This window comes from Sparus aurata, chromosome 21, assembly GCF_900880675.1.
Source record: "Sparus aurata chromosome 21, fSpaAur1.1, whole genome shotgun sequence".
In the NCBI taxonomy this organism is placed as follows: Eukaryota; Metazoa; Chordata; class Actinopteri; order Spariformes; family Sparidae; genus Sparus; species Sparus aurata.
This window is the reverse complement of record NC_044207.1, coordinates 8,741,107-8,761,186: the sequence shown is the minus strand read 5'-3', so window position 1 is coordinate 8,761,186 and position 20,080 is coordinate 8,741,107. Positions and strand designations below refer to the sequence as shown.

Below are 20,080 nucleotides of genomic sequence, written 5' to 3'. Positions count from 1 at the left end.
GATGCAGAGGTCTCATCCGACCAGAAACAGGCCATTTGTATGTTAATGAAATCAAACCATTACTAGTGCAATTCTTGGTAATACTTTCTTCCGTGGATGAAATTGCAGGAAATACCAATGACTGGATTTGCATACAAGAGATAAAACTCCTCAATTGCAGGTATTTGTATATATAAATGAAGCTTTCATGGGAGGTTATGTATGAGAAAGAATTTCCTCAAATTCATTAGCACATCTTCCTTATAGAGGTCAGATACTTCACTTAGTTATTTTCTCTGCCCATTGCTGGACGCTGCATCCAGCTTGCCTGGTTTAATCACCATTTTCTTTACAATAGTACATCCTAAATAACTCGGCAGTTTTTACACACTTTAACCATGGAAACAGGGGACTCAACAAATTCTGAACCAGTAACTGGACTTCAATACAAACTAAATTAATGTGGGGATGACGTGCAGGCGAAGAGACATGGAGACACAAAGGTGAGGGGAAATTATAGTGTAATCTATTGCACTTGGAAGTGGGAAATAACAAAGAAGAAAAGTTCTATGGAACGGTCAATATCCAAGTGGAGAACGCCTGAGTTTGCAGACATAAACACACATGACATCACAGCAGTACGGCAGCACACATAGTGAGCAATTACTTTTAAGCTTTTCATCACCTTGCCCTTGTGAAATGCTTTGTAGTTTAATGTTTAACTTTCATTCAGTTAATTTGAGCTCAATAGAAGTCTTTGAGAGTATGCATTTGGAGCCTACTCCTCCTCTTTTCTTTTGAAGTTCGTAGACTTACCATTCAAGTACCTTTTTGCAGCGAGCATCGATGTTTTTCCAAGTAGATATACTTGAACGCTTTAAGATCGGAACCCACTTGGACCGACTTCCAATTTGCAACAGAATACAGCATAAGTAGAGGGAACAAGAGAACAGGGAAGGAGCTGATGTTCATGACAAACACTGGGTTGGTGAGGCTGATGCAAGAGAGGTGTGGAGGGAGAATCAAGCTGAGGAGGAGCGCAGGAACACAGCTGAGCAGGAAAAAGGCTGGAAAACAGGCAAGGACAGGAAGTGGCACATGACACATGAGGAGAGTAGCTACAAAATCTCAATAAATAAACTGAAAGTACCAAACCATGACAGTATTCAGTGAAAATAAGTACTCATGTACTGTACTTGCGTACAAGTTTGAGGTACATTCTGCTATTTCATACTTCTACTCCAGCCCACTTATCTTGCTGGTTCCATGATGCATCAGAGCCAAAATAACATATTTAAGTTTATTTACTTTGTTGGCAATCAAAGAAGTGCAACAAAACATAACACTGACACATTCTCATCTTAAAAAGTTAACATGCTCAACTTGTCAGCCGCCTTAAATAAATCCAGCACACACAGGCGACCACTAGCATTTATCTGAAGTCTGTCCATCCCCTGGACATTTCACCCTCTTTGGCTATGTTTGGGTCTCCACCACCCCCACGGGAAATCTTTGGCTCTTTGGCAGCTAAATTCTTCAATATGTTCACAGGCTGGACGCTGACTGTGTCTCTCTGCCGCTCGGTGCTGATCAGATAGTGTTTTAAGGGCTTATCAGAGCTTTTTCACCAAAAGCTTCTGCCTGCTGCAGTCGGCAGTGAGGTTGATGAGAGTGGTAACAGCGAATCGAACAATAAAGCGAAACAAGAAGAGTTGGCGTATACTCACTAAAAGACGCAGCTGCGGAACTGAGCGATATAGATAAGTGCAAGTTTAACTACATTGGACTATTTCTAAATGAGGAAAAAGAGCGCAGGCCTGGTAAGGTATCTTGATGTGTGCTCTGTCCCATGGTTGTGCTCCGTTACATTATAACTGGGAAAAGTCTACTGTGGATATTACGTCTGGATAGTACTGTTATATTCAGCATTATGATCTGCAGTTCCACTAGCTGGGGAGCTACAGTAAGCGACTGTTAGCCACCATTTGCATTGGCCTACTAATTGGTCCCAAACTTGGCAAAAGCGCGGCGAGCGAACCTGCTCCGGTTGGACTGCGAATCAGGAGGATAAACTTGGTGACATGTGGAATCAAAGGCCTCTTTGATGTGTCATCCAACAGTAGAACAGAGAAAAAGGAGAACATGTTCCGCTCTCGTACTGACAGCTTGTCTGACAAAGACGTGCTGCATCATTTGCCTTGTTGAAAAAGGTAATGTTTTGATCCGTGATTTGGATCCGAGAAGGTAGATATGCTAATGGAGTCATGCTGATGTGACTTTTGCAGCCTCTTTGACGCTGATTACATATGTTCCACACATGGTGTCAGCATGTGCTCTGATATGTGGACTCATCTTCGTGGCGTTGTTCATTTCATTATAAAGGAAAAGTGAAAACACCTCCCACACAAACACTTCACAGCTATTTTGCCCCGAAAGTAAGAAAAAGACCAATGGAGGCCATTAGCTCTTTTGTTGCTGCTGCTCTTAATGGATTAATACGCGCCCTTTTTCATTGAAAAACATCTGAAGTTTTGTGAGCACATGACGAGTTCCATTTGTAAAGCAGGGAAACAAGGTGTAAAATCATGGGTGACGCAGCCAGAATGAATAGTTTCGTCTCCCCGATCCCCCAAAATGCATCAGTCTATCCACTCGGTGCTCCTCTCAGAGCGTTGCGTCTGCGCCTCATTAGCTATTAAATCCATTTTGGTTGTTTACTCCACGCCACGCTCTCTCTGCTGCCTTGCACCGAGGCAGATGGACACGCAGATTGACACATACACACACATACACATGTTCGCGCTGTGTTAAGGTGGGTCGGACCCTGTCACCACAACAAGCCTCGCACACAGACAGCAAACCGGGTTAGGAAGGAGGGAAACGTGACAGGAGAGAGGACAGGAAGATTAAAATGAGACTGAAGCACCGGGAGAGAAAAAAGGGATGAGAGAGGTATAGAAGAAACAAGTGAAGAAAAGAAAAAAGGGATGAAGGGTATAAAGGCAGGGAGAAGCTCTAGCAGTAAGATATTTTTTTTTTATCACCATCCCTAAATCTTTTAACTGTTACTGCAGTGCAACCTACCAGTACATTAGATACAACTGGACACTTCATAATGGTGGGAGGTGTTGATAGGCCACATATGAATTAGAAAACAGCAAAAGTCACTGTTGGTGTTGAACTGTGTCACATGAATTCAATTTGTTTTAGCTTTGTATTAAATTTTAAGATCCACTTCCAGCCCACAAAGCTATAATAAACTAGTCACTGAATCAGTTTGAATATGTACGTATGTTTTAATATCTTCAATATGCATTCTTGGCACTTCCTCTTGAATTGAAATTGCAACATTTAGGCCTCCTGATTGTTCGTCTTATGCTCCTTTAGCCTGATAAATGACACACCTTCAGCTGGCACTGTTCTTCACGTACCGTATTGGCGATCAGGACAGGTTTAAGAGTCTCATAGAAATACACAGTGGCAGTGGTTTAAAAATGTAAAAAGAATATCAGACTCTGTGTTTAAGTTTTGTAGCCAGTCTGAGACATTAATTATGACGTTGTAGCCGCAGCAGAGAGAAGGATCCTCTAATTGAGACGCCGTGCAGAAGATCCATCCTGCCCAAATCAGCATCATTGTTATTCTGGGGTGAGACATCGTAGCTTCGGTGGTAGAGAAAGGTCTCAATTATCAGAGGTGTGAAATGGAATAGTAATAATAATAGAGCAAGCTAGACCCATCAAAGTTAGCTCTGTGTCTGTTTGAGGATCATTTTACCATTGTCACATTTTGCTGCCATTCAGCACAAAAAAATGTAAAAGAAATTGCACCTTGCAGTGAACAAAAGATGAATTCTCTTCTTCTCTGGCCCTTCTTCCTCCAGGCCCCACAGCCAGCCTGGTGCTGCTGTCCCAGCTCCAGCCGCTGTCCCGCTCAGCATCCTCCACCCTGACACTGTACGTGCCGCTGGTCCTGAGGGACGGGACGTCCGGCCTCACCAGCACGGGGACGGTCACCGTGTCCGTCTGTCCCTGCCTGAGAGGAGGCGCGCGAGCCGGGGAGAAGGACAAGGACAAGCAGACTGAGGGCGAGTGGGACTGGGAGAGAGAGGCGGTGTGCCTCCCTCAGCAGTCCACGCTGCCTTCGCCTGGGCTCAGCACCGCCGCCCTGCTGGCCATCCTGGCCTGTGTTGCCACACTCCTGGGTAAATACTTTGAAACATAGACTTCATGAACAGCAAAAATACAACTAATATAAGTTATTTTTCTTCCCTTTAAAGATCTTTACTTAAACATCATGTTACCACAGCGCATTATTTATACAGTGAAGTTATATCATTAAGGCTCCCTGCCTATAAAGGAGGTTAATGCTAATCTATAAATAAAAAAGATGAGTAAATAGTGTTTAGGGCTGTTTACCCTCCACTTCATCCCTGGATGCTTAATCTGCATATGGAAATAATGGAAGCAGCAGCGTAAATATTTCTCTTAGTCACAGCTGCTCAATAGCAGGGGGTTTACTTTTCTTTGCAATTTCGGTCCAGCTATCTCCTCTGGCAAGGTCACCGCTAATCACTGCTAAAATAACAATTCTGAGTGATAATCTGGGCCCTCCGCTCTTTGATAGCGGCATAATAAAATGTCAGTGCCACCTTTGCAGAAACTCAAAAAGCTCAATTGGATAATGTCTAGGTGCTGAGAAGGGCCCTGGCTCGTGGCCAGCATCATTGTCATTTCTATTCAGTCTGTTGGATCACTACTCATGCCTTGTTGATAGGGGTATTATCATTCTGGAAGAGGCCAGTTCAATCAAGAAGCAAAGGCAACATGGCGTGAAGGTGATCATGCAGAGTGGCTTTTTGGTGGCGTTTAGAATTTAGTTCCCAAAGTGACAAGGGCACGATGCATTCCCAGAAATACACACCGGCTCACAGCTTTCACCTCAAATTTGCAGCTTTTTAATTGAGTGCTGTTCCAGGACAATTTTGCTTTTTCTCATCTACAAGAGGTCCATGCTAATGCCTTGCTGGACCCTCGACAAAATGTTGTTACAGGAGCTTTCGCAGCGGTTTCATCAGGATCAAATCTGGTTATTAAAAAGCGTGTTTGTATTGGGAGGATATCAAGCCACGCTGTAACCACTCCTCTTGCGGGCCTTGTGGATTGAGGCTGTTATGAAGACAGAAATACATATCTGTCACAGCGTGAAGGTGATCCCTCACATTGTTATTAGAAGATTAGAGTTTTCCCACTCCTTTCAGGGATCATTAGATTAGTTCCATGGAAATCAAATAATGCACTCTCCAACTTTATTAAAGCCGTGGATTTACTTACTACAGCAGCCTAACCAGCTCCGGTACAGCCGGAGAGGAACACAAGCGCATACATGTGCACGGTATGCACATATAAATAGAAGATTATTTACTGGTTTGCAAAAAACCTCCCCCAAAGAGTGACTGTCCAATAATACATGTAGCTAAGCTGGTAGGGCTGTAACAATATCAGATTTTCACTACACAATAGTCATGGCAAATCTACAACAGAAAATATTAATCTACAATAGAAAATATTATTGTACTGTATTACTTTGCATACTCTTAACTCTTTTTTTGCAAATAAATTGCACTGAAGATATGAGTGTAGGGAGGTGGAGCTAGTATCTGCAGCTACAGCTTAATGACAAGTGGAAAGGCATAATAAAGGCATTACAATATGGAAATTACTGACACAATACGAAAAGTACAAGTAAAGCTAAATCTACTGCGGGTCGACTGAATTAATGGATCAGATATGCAACACTTTTCTGATGATGAGAATGATTTTTTTTGTTGTTGTTGTTTGTTTGTTTATTATTAAACTGACCGATAAAATACGTTAATCAAAAAAATGGGCTTTGGATCTGAAGCAGCATGTAGTCTGCAAAGTAAATGGTAACTTAAATGATCTCACAGTGGAGTGGAAGTATAAAGTAGCATAAAATGAAAATACTAAGGTAAAGGAATGTATCTCAAATTGTACACTTACACTTACAATTACATTTAGCGTTAGGGTTAGAGCAGTGTTTTTCAGTACTGCTCCTGAGCCCCTCCCCCCCCCCCTGCCCGCATTGTTCAGATGTCTCCCTGCTCCAGCTCATCTGATTCAAATGGATGGCTGGTTATCAGGCTTCAGCAGAGCTTGATGACAAGCTGATCATTTGAAGTGAGCAGGGAGACATCTAAAAGATGCAGGGCAGGGGCCCTCAGGAACAGGACTGAAAAACACTGTGTCACGGTATGTCTATGGGGTAAGGCCTGAAACAAAGTCTGTGAGGGTAAAACCTCTGCCGATTCAGCACCATGGACAGCGCCTGCAGCCACTGGACTAACCCCTGCAGGGAGAGTTTGTATTTTCACAGCAGTGGGCCTTCAGAGAAATTGCCATTTTGTTTTCAGGATGATGGACTGTCAGTCAATGTGGCTTTCAATCTAATGGGACATTTTTTGGACTATTGGGGTTTTGGATGAATGCACCATCAGAACAATGGCACGGCAGGTCTGTCAAGGGTTGGATATCTCCACATGCCAAAAAAAGGTTGCATGAAAAATTCCGCAAAAAAGAACCTCGGGAATTTTTGTTTTGTCTTTTGTAGCCTTTACAAAACCATAATAAGACTGAAACAGTGTGTTTACTTGAGTTAGAGCTTACCGTCTACAGTCGTAATCAGCATTATTTCCAAACACAAGGGGCATGTCTTTAGCTAATGAACTATTTTGTGAACTGTAGTTTTCAAACTTCTTGTGTTAAAGGCACACCAAAGAGCAAGCAAAAAATCTCAAGGCGCACCAGTATTCATATCCACGCAAAATAGCCAAAACAAACCTTGTATTTGATCCCTCTGTGCACCTTCATTTTTTGATCCCTGGAAGGTTTTTGAAATATTTTTGTAGGGTATAGAATTTGTCTCTGTATTGGGAAATAAATGTGCACAAAGTACTGGTATAGTAAGTTATAAACGTATGTTTTACTTGTTGTATATGAAATGTGATTCAACTTTATCCCAGGCTGTTGATAGTGGCTCTGTTTCTTTATCTAAAACCTCTTATAGGGCTCTTGTTTAAAAATGAATCAGCTGGAAACATGTAATTGTTGGCTAGCGATGGAGTTTTAAAACATTTCATGAACTAACCCCTCGTTAGCCACAAATGAGAAGCTTCTTTTGTTAACTTCTGTGTTGAATCACAGAACCATTGTTTTAAAAGTTACTGCGAGTTGTTTTTTTGTTGGTCTGTTTTGATTGTCCTCAGGTAGATTTTCCCGCCCACATTGTGTTTCAGGTTACAAGTATTCCCTTTGTTAACTACGAGCAAGTTCAATATTTCTCCACTTTATACATGACAAACGTATTGAGCTTCACAAAAATTCCTGTCAAAGAGTGCATGACTGTGGCAGACCAAATCCATCTTTGCGGGTGGACTTTATCACAGGTAAACTTGTTGGACAGCTGTTGAACAGCCGCCATGGCTTGATTCTCCGTCGACAGCCCGGGGTTAAACGTGGCCCTCTGCTTTGGGAATATGGAATTAGAATCAAGAAGTCATGGGAGAGTGAGGCGTCCATTTGCCTGGCTGGAGTTCAAAGTCAATTACACAGTGGAGGCATGCAACCTGCTGATATGATACAGCAGCTCTCTAACCCAAGGCTTCCTCAGCGTTTGTTTTGTCTCCGCGTGCCTCACCTCTTTGTCTGCCTCAAACTCTCTCCCTGTGCTCCCTCTTCCTCCTTCCCTTTATTTCCCCTGTGGCTTCTGCCCCCTTCTCCCTTGCTCATCATTCTTTTTTTTTTCTTTTTTTCCAATTTCTCTCCTTCGCCTCAATATCTTCTGCTCCCCCGCCGCCCTGCCTCCGCAGCGGTGAGTGCCCTGTCATTGTCGCTGCGGCGTCAGAAGCGCGACTCCCTGTCGCCACTGGAGGAGGACGATGTGCGCGAGAACATCATTACGTATGATGACGAGGGCGGGGGCGAGGCCGACACCGCCGCCTTCGACATCGCCGCCCTCCAGAGTGCCCCGCACAGCTCGCGCTCACGTGGCTATCGCACACTGGACAGCAGGAATGTGTAAGTAGACTTAGAGAGTGTGTTTGTGTGTGTGTGTGTGTGTGTGTATATATCTATATATATATATATATATATACACACACACACATATATATATATATATATATATATATATATATATATATATATATATATATATATATATATATATATATATAAAATACTTGTTTAATTACATTAAACCTCATGGCTGGCCTTTTCACACACCCTTAAAGGAAGTTAGGAAGGGAAAAAAAAAACAGCCCTTCAGAGTAAAAGCTTTATCTCGGTCCAGCACTTAATTGATCAGGTTCAGTAACTGATCAAGCCGTAGCTCAGGTCATAAAGAGTCACCGATCAAAATGCTGAGACAGAAGGCTATCAAGCTTTGCAGTCCTCGGAGACCACTTTGTTGTGCTCGTTTTGTTAAAGCTCGTTTATGTTCCGCCACATCAGAGAGTTGTTTGCGCCCACTTTGATGTTTCTGTGAAACGTTGTTATTGCCTTTGGACTAATAATTAGCTGAGATGAATTCGCGCAAGCCATATGGGGAGGCCATAAACAAGTACAAAGGCTGCTTTTAGTTAATCGAAAACTGCTTCTCGCAATTTACGGAGGTGGACACAACAACATGGAAAAAAACTCCTCTTAAATCTAATGCAATCCGTTGCAATATCCCTGCAGTAAATGCTACCTTTGCGAAGTGTCGAGTGTTTCCATTTTTGTAGACGCTGTCACGGAGGAGTTCAACTTTATGGTAACTTTGTCGCTGTAGTTTGTTATTTTGTTATGGGCCATCAGTAAGCTTGTGACTCTCTCACCAAATTTACACATGGATTTCTGTTTGCTTGTCGTGGGGAATAGCAGCAGAGCTATAATGTATTCTGTGGCTCTGGAGGGAGAATTCTTAATCTTGGATTGGGCTCAGAGATGACAACATTTTCACAGAAGGCCTGCAATGTAACCGTTTCTAATTTGGTCGTCACACTTGGGGCTATAGTCAGGATATCTTTGACTAAATTCTGTCGACAGAAGTCCCAAAGGTTATGCAAGTGGAAACTAAACCACTCAAGCATCCCATTAATGTTAATTTGCCCACTGGGGTTATTTTTTTCCCAAGCTGGATCATATAGAGTACAACTTTACAGATAGACAACTACTACTAAAAAGGACCAGAGATAGGGTGCCCTCGTAGGCCAGCAAGTTAACGCCACTATTCCACATGGCTCTGTGTTTGTATGTCTCCATTTGCGTTTATATAGCTACTTCTGTGTTTTGTAGTTTTTTTCAGTCTGAAATATGCTTCAAGTATGGTGAAAAATGTGATGTCTTGCAGCAGATTGCCACAGGAAGTTAGCATAAACAAATTAGCATCAAAAGTCAAATGTTTGAGCTAGCTAACATTATTAGCATGTGCTATGGTGCTTGCGTAATGTTAGTGGTTCATACGTCATTTCACAAAATATTTCCTAAAACCTGCAGAGAAACCTCCTCACTTTGCTTCATACAGTGCTGCAGGGAGGACGTATTTTTGACTTACCTGGAATTTAGCATCGCCATGGTTCTCTCGACAACAAGCCTAGGGGATTTTTAATTGTTGCAGAAAATAAGCTCAGTGGCAAAACCAAGCGTATGATACTCATGCATTCATCCTCACAAATGAACACCGCTTTTATGATTTTTGAAGCATTAATGAAATCGCCAAAGCTAACAGGTTTAGCAGGTTAGGGTAGAAACTTACTACACTGTGGTCACAGGTTTTCACATCGCCACCACCCAGTTTCTTACCACACTTTACTATATACACTTGACTGTGAAGCTGATCTATCTAAAAGTCTGAAAGAAGAGAGTTTTCAACTAAAGTAGATGAGTAGATGTCTCCATGTTTGGCATGATGATGTTTAAATCTCCCTGACGACCTCTGTAGGCTAATTTAGCCACTTGTTATCAACCCAACAGCCTTTTTAAAGACACCTACATGCTTTTTAATTCAGACATTGGTATTTACTGATGTTAACGTCTGTCATGGAACAATCAGAATCAGAATCAGCTTTATTGGCCAAGAATGTGAACACATACAAGGAATTTGACTCTTTTTTTCCTAAATTTGAACTTATTCCTGGGTTTTATGACTCATTCCTGCGGCACTCCATTGGTGCTGTTTCTGTTTAGATAATGCTTCTTACATATGTATCCATACAGTGAAATTAGCCTCACATTCTCTCCCATTATTTGTGTCGTTTCAATCTGTAAAGAAATGCATTTCCTTGCGTTGAACACAAGGTGGGGTATGTCATTTATTTCCCATTACTTTTTATTGTTAGCTGTTGAATAGATTAAAAAAAAAAATGGCACAAAAATGACATGATTAACCAACTGAGATGAACTGAAATTTTGCCTTGTGTTTTTACAGACGTTACGCCCATCGTAGCCAAGACAAAGCTCGCACCTACAGCTGGGCTCAGAATCCAGGTGTGGAGCACAACTACACAGCACCAGGAGGACCGCTCTACGGTCGGCTCTGTTACAGCAGCCACACGTTACCCGTTCTACGCCGCGCACCAGGGGGAACATTTGAACCAGCCATGGCAGAGCTGGGATACCGCTTTCCCGGAGGACAGCCGGACCACTCTCTGGTAATCCAGAACCAAGCGGCCATGGGGGGGCCAATGGAGTCCGGAGCGGTGTACGTAGCTCCCACAGACCTCAGCAATGGAAGCCGAACAGGAAGTCGCACAGGAAGCCGTGATGGGACTGCGCCCCAGAGCACTTCGGACGGAGGTACGCCGAGGACAAGTGACAGCCAGGAGAGAGGAGGGGGGACGGGAACAGCAAGCAACTGCACAGAGGGGAGCAATGAGGACAAAATGAACCACAGTCAAGATGTGGACTGGGTAAGGATTACTGTGAGCCCGCTTTACCTCCAAACGTGCAATTTGGGATCATGGGTGCAGTTTTGATTTCATCCCAAATATGCCGGCCTCCATGATGAGCGACCAGTGACTTTCTGGCATGTATAGGAGGCAGGTATTATGGTGGATCTAATTTATTGTAGAGGAAAAATAATAGGTACATGAAGTTGTGTTATTCTACTCTCTTCAAAGAGATGAGGGAGAATGCCAGGTTGTTATTGTTTACACACTGTAGCACTGTTGTCTGTAACAACCACGTTAGCAGTTTCATAGAACTACTGGATAAATAGGTGGAATGGATGGACAGATGGACAGGCAGACAGATGGATGGACAGATGAATGGATGGATGGGCGATAGAAGGATACACAGATGGATACAAAAGTGGATGGACGGCCAGATGGATGGATGGAAGGACAGACAAATAAATAGATGGATGGATGGATGGATGGATGGACAGACAAATGGATAGATGGACAGATGAATGAATGGATGGATGGACAGACAAATGAATAGATGGACAAATGGATGGACAGATGGATGGATGGATGGATGGATGGATGGATGGATGGACAGACAAATGAATGGATGGACAGATGGAAAAATGTTTCAGAGAGCAAAAAAAGTGATAAATGTCACATTGAATGACGAAATGAAATTGATCAAACGACCTGATTAATGATAGATGGCTGCATCGGAGAAAGCATTAAAGATGAATGAAAGACTTGATTATTCAATTAGATGAGCAAAAGAGTAAGTAAGAAAGTAATTAAGAAATTATAAAATAATTATTGAGTTTGCTTTCAGCCTCATGTACTATACGATTACAGTAATTGCATCACCATATTTTTGTTCTGTGGAAATGTCCAGACAAAGCTGAGGGAAGATGGTGATTCCGACATACCAGCACATTTATGTCCTGCTGTTCATTATCTTTTCTATGTTTTGTTTTATTTATTAGGCCATTGCAAGGCTCTCTGGCCCTTTCTTTATTTAATTTTCAAATATTTTATCTCTCGATCACTTCCCGCTCCATCTCCCGCTCACAGTGCAGTGTTAGCTCATTTTAGTGTTCAATTAATATCTATGGCTTCTTCCAACTCTGCTTTTCTTCCACTCTGTTCCGCTCAATGTCTGTCTCTCCTTCGTCTCAATCACTTTTTATCATCACCATCTCCTGCTTTCCCTCCATTTTGGGCACTATGTTATCACACTCCCCCCATCTTTCTGCTTTTATTAAATGATCCTTCATCCCATTTTTTTGTGTATCCAAACCTAACAGTACCACACCCTTCCCCAGCCCCGAACTGAAACCACTCGTGCTCGCCTACGTTCCCTCCAGGTGCAGTCGGAGACATTACCCAGAGAGCATAACCTGGTCATGACCCGATCGGGCTCCTTGATGGGTCCGGGTAACGGCGCAGGAGGCTGGGTGTGCGACTCGGCTACCCTCCCCATGGCAGGACGCAGATCCTCCCACGCCGGCTTGTCCCCAAAACGCACAAGCTCTGGCCAGGCTGAATCTGACCCCAGCGCAGGAGGAGGAGGTGGTGGAGGTGGAAATGGAATGGGGAGCACCTCCACAGATGGACAACAGCAACCTGCCAGTGGACGCAACTACGCCACTGTCCTGCAGGGGGAGATGTCTGGACAGAGGGACTACCCCGGCAGCTTGGGGAGAGGAGGACTAGAGATGGGGAGCAACTTTGTGGTGGCGAGGCCAGACAGGGAAGGCGGAGGGATATCATCTGTCTACCCAGAAGCAGCTGGTTTTATGGGGGACTGGCGTGATCGGGTGGGCCTGGGAGGGTATGTTTTGGGTCGAAGGGATATTACCCCCCAGCTTTTTCCCTTCCCGGGACAGCCTCGGGGAGCAGCGTACGGCGGAGTGATGGGCTTTGGGGCCGGTTGGGTTCCAGGAATGGAGGCTGGGAGGGGAGCGCCGGGGCCTGGGGGTCCCTCCTTGGCATTGAGGGTGGGCGAGTTCCTACGTCTACGCCTCGCCCAGGTCACATTTGACCCATCGCAGCCGCCGTACGACTCTGTGCAGGTGTACGGCCTGGAGGGCACAGGGTCCCGGGCCGGGTCCCTCAGCTCGCTGGAGAGCGAAGGCGAGAAGGATGCAGACAAGGAGGAGTGGGGTACAGGCCTGGAAGAGTGGGGTCCCCAGTTCAAGAAATTAGCCCAACTCTATAAAGACAGGGAGAAAGAGAGGGAAGAGAAGGATACAGTTGAAGAGGGTGCCAAAAAGGAGAAGGAAAGGAGCGAGGAGCCCGAGAGGAAAGAGAAAAAAGAGGGAGGGGAGCAGGCTGGAGAAGAGGGGAAAGACTGAGGGAGGATAAAAATGAAACAAATAGGGGCAACGGGGGTAAGAGAGGAACGGAGGGAATAGGAGGATGATGAAAAGGCAACCACAGCTAGAATAATGTGAAGAGAAGTTAAAGGAGAGAAAGATGAAGAGGCAAAGTAATAAAAAGAGACAGAGAAAAATGAGCCTAGGGAGGATGGAGAATGCGAGGGCAGGGGAGGGAGTGATTGATGTAATTTAAAGCAATAAGTGTTGAAACGCTGATATGGTTGAGCACAGATACTGAGACAATGCAGAGGCTGCTTCTGCTCGGGGCAGCAACGATTTGTTAAACGCTTTGGACAAAGAAAAACAACCCAAACATCCAAGACTCGATTTAATTCAACTCTCACGTATGGAATGAGCAACAGCAGGAAACAAGAAGGAAGACGTTTTTTTTCTGTTGTTTTGGTCTTTTTCTCGTCGCGCGTGTCGGCCCGCTCTCCGTGTCCGCATGTGTGTTTGTGTGTGTGTTGGGGGGGGGGGGGAGATTGATGTGCAAGCGAAAGACATGCCCACGCGCACTTGTTTGCGTGACTGTATATGTTTGCATATGTGACAGAGACAGAGCAAGAGTAGCAGAGAGAAGATACCAAGAGACATTTTAAAAATGAAACTGGTGACTGACGATACAAAGCCGCCACATTAGTTTTTCGGGACAATGTGCAAGAGTAAACATTTAATACAGAAGCTTAGAAACTGGGATAACACACGGGGGGGATACAACATATATTAGAATACAGGGTGGAGAGTACAGGGGATGGATGTATAGAGAGAGAAACGGTCGGGGGATGTGAGACGATTGTACAGAATCTGTAACTTTTTACTCCGTCTGCAGTGGCAGAAAAAGTGAATTATTCAGCTCACTACTTCATTCCAAATGAAAGTGATGAATCATTTAAATCATGCAAAAGATTCTCCCTCCTCTCAGCCCACAAGGAAAACAGACATTGTGAAAAATTAAAACGATTTAAGGATGTGATCCTCCATCCCCCCCCCCCACACACACAGCTTTTTGTAGTTGAGTGTTGGTATGTTTACAGAGACTCACACACAGACACACTCACTCACACACACAAAAGAACTGATGAGCACCATAAGGCTTTGATTGTACTACAGTAAATTATAAAAGCGAAACCATCCACAAGTATTCCATCGACTACATGGAGCGGCGATGACTCCATTATTGATCTCTTAAATGTTTTTATTGAAGAAGCCTCTTATTTTTTACACGTACCCCCCGCCCCCCGTAGTCCCACGCGACACGTCTTGAGGACAATGTATGCATGATTTTTTGGAAATAAAAAAAAATAGGCAATCAATCCCACTTTGAGCACTCGTACTGCCCAAATGAAAATTTCCATAGATCTGTAATGAAATTATCGGGGAACAACACCGCAGAGACTCCCACGACAGGCTTTTTTGTTCTCGTAAAAGGTCAGGATGCAAATGAGCTGCAGTTTTCAGCTGGAATGCACTTTTATACTGTGTGATGTTCAATAATAGATAATGAATAATGTCAAAGATTACAGTTGTTTTATAAGATGTCGATTAAAGAAAAAGATACAATGTCTGACTGTATGTAAAAACATTTCAAATGTAAATACCACTGAATATTATTGCTAAAAGAGAGTCTTTAAAATGAAAAATGAGTTGAAAAAAAAAATTAAATAAAACAGAACCTACATGTCCAAATGGAGCACTGTTGGGACTATCTGTATGTACTGTAGATTAGAAATGGATGAAGTGAGCTGGATTGAGCAGCTTCCTCGACTGAAAAACAACACCATGTATTCAACATCTGTGTAGTAAGTAAACAGGTTTCGGGTTTGTTTTGTGGTAGCTCTCGTCGTCTGAGATGGACAAGCAGAGGAGTCGGCTCTATGTGTGGCCTCTAGCAGAAGTTTTGCTGCACAAAATTATTACTAGTTAGAGGAAGCCTCAGAACTTGTCTGTCCCAGCGAGGAACCAATTTGATGAAAATCCAGTGGAGTGAGGAGAAATTCCCCTAATAGGCATACAATAAAAATTCAGCGTTTTTCCCTACGATGTGGATTATTATTCTGCAAATGTAGAACAGTACACTAAAATGGAATTTGTTATATATTTCAAGGACAGCTTTGTCATTAGTGTTGCACTGCCCGAGAGATATGAAACAAAGTTTTATAATTACTTATCTCTGGAAATATATTAAACTGTCCCGGTCCTGGAAAGTGACTGTTCATCAAATGCAACTGAGCAATGCAGCTCAACAACCATATTAATATTGCATTGTGCTGTACCCTGACCGCTGAATGCGTCTTAAAGGGAAAGTCGATCAGTTTTACACAATAAAGCGTGATTACAGGTCGTGTGAAGCACTACTGCATGTGAAAAAAAACAGTATGAAGCCTATTGTGGTTACAGAGGAATCTGTGTGTAATCTGATGAATTGCTTCCAGTGATGTTATTCAGCTTGTAAATTGCATTGTGGGTAATGTAAGCACCGGGTTGGAAAAGGAAGAAGAACATGTGAAATAAAAAAGGCGACGTCTCTGCTTCTGTTGCATCAATTTTGATCATTTGTTAAGTGCAGTGCTGGACGAGCAGACTACTTTTCAAAACCTAGAGCCTACAATACCCACAATGCAGTTTATCAACTGAGTGACATCACTGGAGGCAAATTATCAGATTACATGCAGATTCCTCCTGAGCCACAAAGGCTTTACATTACTTTTTTCACATGTGAGCTTGCACTCCCCAAGGCCTGTAAACACCCTTTAGTGCGTAAATTGGCGGAATTACCCTTTAATTCAAACAAATTCCCAATTTTTGGGGTTAAACTGTTGAATTTCCTGACTAACTCAATTGTTACAGTCCAGAGGGGAATTTTGCCACATGCCCGAACCTGAATGTGGATGTCTTTGGTGTGCCGTCGCAGAAATGTCACCGTTGATCACTGGTTCACTGTAAAGCCACCCACATAAGTCAAGCTGCCAGCTTCGCTAGTGTCCACCGGTTTGATCCACCATAATCTTGTTGTCAAGGTCCGCTACTGTCGACACTTACTTAAGCAATCAGGAAGTCAGGCTTCACACTGACCGAAATGAAACCCACACACCTCTGTACCCTTCACCTGAGCCACAGACTTGTCCATACAGTGCCACTGTGCAGACTGGATGGTGTCAGGACCAATGTACAAACCTTGCACAATAACCGGAGAAGAGTGAGGGGGGGCGCAGAACCTCGCGGGCAATCTGAGTTATGATTCATTTGGACTGTTTGACAATACCTCAACATCCCAAAGCTACCTAAAACTCCCATCAGCTGTGTACCAATCAGAGTGAAAGTGACAAAGCATATGGGCTATTATGTACTGGGTGCCAACCTTGAAGGATAATTCTGGTTCGATAAAACTTGGGTCTTATTTTCATATTGTTTCTCTCAGTGGTATAATCTGTGCTCTGGTAGTTAATTGGTTTGATCTGAGACTGAAAATCACTGCTAAGCTAAGTCCAGTGGGGCGAGAAACACAAACGTACAGGCCAAACAGAGACGAAAGGTAAACTTTTACAAAAACTGTCTGTGTAGAAATTCTAAGGACCATCTTCCAGTTTCAAATTTGATCTATGTGCTTGCTGTAGTTTGCCATGCACACAGTGTTCACTAGGTACTGAGGGATTAAGAGGCGGATGGCGATTAGACAGGTGTAAATGTATCTGAGATGGACTGCGATCCTGTTCTTTCACATTCTAGACAGACGTTGGAAAAGTGTTATTGTATCCGCCTCAAGACACAGAGGTAATTTTTACTCCTTGGTAAGTACAGTGACTTCTCCAGGGTCCCTCCTGTGACAATGATATTAAACTGATATAGCTGTTGTTCTCCATGTCACATTGAATGTACTATAATGAACTTTTAGATATTACTGGTTATTAAACAGTCTTCAATTTAATGCTTTGCCTCTATATGACTTACATAAGCTAATGAGACCATTAGCAGAAAGATCGGCTATTTCTGTCTGATTATTAAAGTCAATATTAACTGTCACAGGGTTGGATTTCAACTTACCCGGTTGGATAAGTCATAAAATGAAAACTGTGTTTCATGGTGGAGTGTGGTGAGGATGAATTTAGGGTTTTCATACCCTGAGGAAAGTCATGTTACGGTTATTACAGTAATCTTACATGGCCATGAATAGATAAATTACTACATCTCCATACATTTTGCAAACAGCTGTTTCAAAAAGTAAAAGCAGTGTTTTAAATGTGCTGCATCTTTCTTTCACCAGCTTTCAAAACAAGTGCAGTATAATGTTGTAACTGAACTCGAAGTGCAGATGTTTTTCTTGCATAACCACCCTCTGAGTTGGAGTAGGACCGACCTGTAGCCTGGCAAACACAATCCAGAATAAATGTTGGCGGGTTACATTTCTACACCTGCAAACCACGGATATGTTTAATCTTTACATTTCTTTATGTTTCAACTATATGTTTCTTAAGTTTCAGTTTGATAATTTACTTTGAGTCACAAAATCCACATGGTTAGGTTTAGGAAAACATTTTTCAACGTTTTGACTCGGAGCACCTGTTTTTTGGTTGCCTCAAATACAACTGTATATATCCCAACATCTTGTCAAAATAATTTTTTTGTCAGCACAATATGGCTGTGGTTTCTCGCTTTAAAATGCTGAAACAAAATCTCGGAGTGCAGTCCCTGTCTTGGAAGCTTTCCTGCACATAACTCCGGCACCATCCCCACCATGTCCTCATATGACAATCAGGTCATGAACATGTACTCTGAACATGATATGTTCATATGAATTGTAGACATGTCAATGTAGTTATAGTAGGTTAGGTTAGATTAGGTTGGGTTGGGTTGGGTTAAGTTGGGTTAGGTTGGGTTCATTTAGGTTAGGTTAGGTTAGGTTGGGTTGGGTTGGGTTGTGTTAGGTTGGGTTAGGTTAGGTCAAGAAATGAAACAGAGTTGATTCTCTTTTTTTAGCTACATCACAGAAAAACAAAAAAGAAAAACCTCTAGTATTTGTTATGGTGTAGTGCTGAGGATGAATTGAGGAGTCTAACAGCCTGAGAAAGGAAGCTGCTCTGTAGTCTGGTGGTACGGCAGCGGATACTCCTCTGTCTCTTACCAGACTGCAGCAGGGTGAACAGACTGTGGCTGTGGTTGGTGTTGTCTTTTAAGTATCCCTCAGGCTCTGTGCAGCACGTAGGCATGTGAATGTATCAGTGGTTTGCAGAAACAATGTTCGCCAGCATTTACCCTACGGACAAGGCTGGGAAAACAATCTTTATCTTATCTTGATATGAGACACTTGAAATGACAAGTGTAAACTGAGCCTTGGGGTGTGTTCCCTTTTGCACTTAACACACGAATGAGCTAGATAAGCTACAGATTTTCCTTTTTTTCCTTTGCAATGAGGTTTGACCCTTAGCTTGCCAATGTACGCTTGTTCTCAGCAATCAGTCATGTGTATGAAATGTTATCGTAACTGACAGAAACTACAAGACCCAGGTTGTAATAACGCAGAATTATCCTTCAATCTGCATTCTATTTGAGTGAAATGTCAAACAATTTCGAATGTACGGAACGAACTGCTGATGATTACAGTGGTGCACCTGAAATGACTGCCAAAGAACTTGGGGCAGATTTTGTTATGAGAAAAAGGATTGCCGTAAAGAGCACTAATGTGTTGCTCTGCCAAAGCATCAGCTGGGCAATGTTTTCTCTGGCTATTTATGAAGAATGTGCCAACTTTCTGACTCTCTCAACACACTGGAAAAACTCCCCTCATTTTCATAACACTATTACCAATTCTGGGGCAGCCATCGCAAAACGCAATTAGCGCAGTATACCAATAAGTGACCTTTCACGCCGTTCCAACGATATAGTTTGCTCCGCAGTTTTGATGGTCTCCAGGTGCTTCGTCTCCGCTGATTGGTCTAAATCAGAGTTCTGCTCTGGCTGATTGGTCAAAATCAAAGTGATGATTCTCCTGATTTGTCTTATTTCACAGCTCTGGAGTGCCGCACCGAGTAAACCACTTGACAGAGCTGATTATCCCACCTCCTGAGCCCGGCAAATTGGTTCAATCAAAAGCCTGATTAGATGAATCAGTTGTTTTAAATAGAATAAAAGCCCGCAGCCTCGGCAGCATTCCACAGCTTTTTTCCACTTTTAAAGCCAGCTTAGATGCACCAACCCTCAGTGACGGACCGAAAGTGGTCCTGTCAGGCCATTTGTCAAGTGCTCAAAAGAAGAAAAAAGCCCAAGCACTGAGGATGGTGAAGTCACACTCTCAACACCTAGATCTGATGATATGTAGCTCCAGGGTGCAGGACGAATGTCACGAGCTTTGTCCTCGCGACCCCCAAACAGGCAGACCCCATCGGTTCTGTGCCCCCCCACACCCCCGCCGCCTTCATTGCTCCTGCACGATGTTGATACAATTCCACAAATGCGTGCTGAACAAAGTGTATTTATTTCTGTTGTACCTTTTTCTTTTTGTAAATTTGAATAAAAAAGGAACTATTTCAAAGAGATGAGTCAGACCTGCTCTGTGCTCCTTCCTAGTCTGCCGAGTTTCAGGATAATCAGACTTCTGCGGTATGCGTGTGCCTCCTATTTGTGTGTGTGTGTGTGTGCGTGCGTCTGTGTGTGTGTGTGTCTTTATACGTGTGTGTGTGTTTGTGTGTGTGTGATTGTGTGCATGCGAGAGGAGAGACAGCGGGAGAGAGAGGAATTGAGAGATGCGCTGTGCAGCGCATACAAA

At 43.2% G+C, this 20,080-nt stretch overlaps 1 protein-coding gene across 4 annotated transcripts in view; it reads left to right on the top strand.

The window, feature by feature from the left end:
• The window catches only part of cdh24b (cadherin 24, type 2b), a 173,717-nt gene extending 153,867 nt beyond the window's left edge, over positions 1-19,850 (top strand). For 2 of the 4 annotated variants that reach the window (XM_030402440.1, XM_030402441.1), the window contains exons 11-14: positions 3,863-4,183; positions 7,868-8,075; positions 10,468-10,948; positions 12,247-19,850. In XM_030402440.1, the coding sequence (XP_030258300.1) occupies positions 3,863-4,183; positions 7,868-8,075; positions 10,468-10,948; positions 12,247-13,296 (2,060 nt within the window). In that variant the 3' untranslated portion in view covers positions 13,297-19,850. The other 2 variants (XM_030402442.1, XM_030402443.1) reach the window with 2 other exon arrangements.
• The last annotated feature ends 230 nt before the right edge of the window (positions 19,851-20,080 follow it).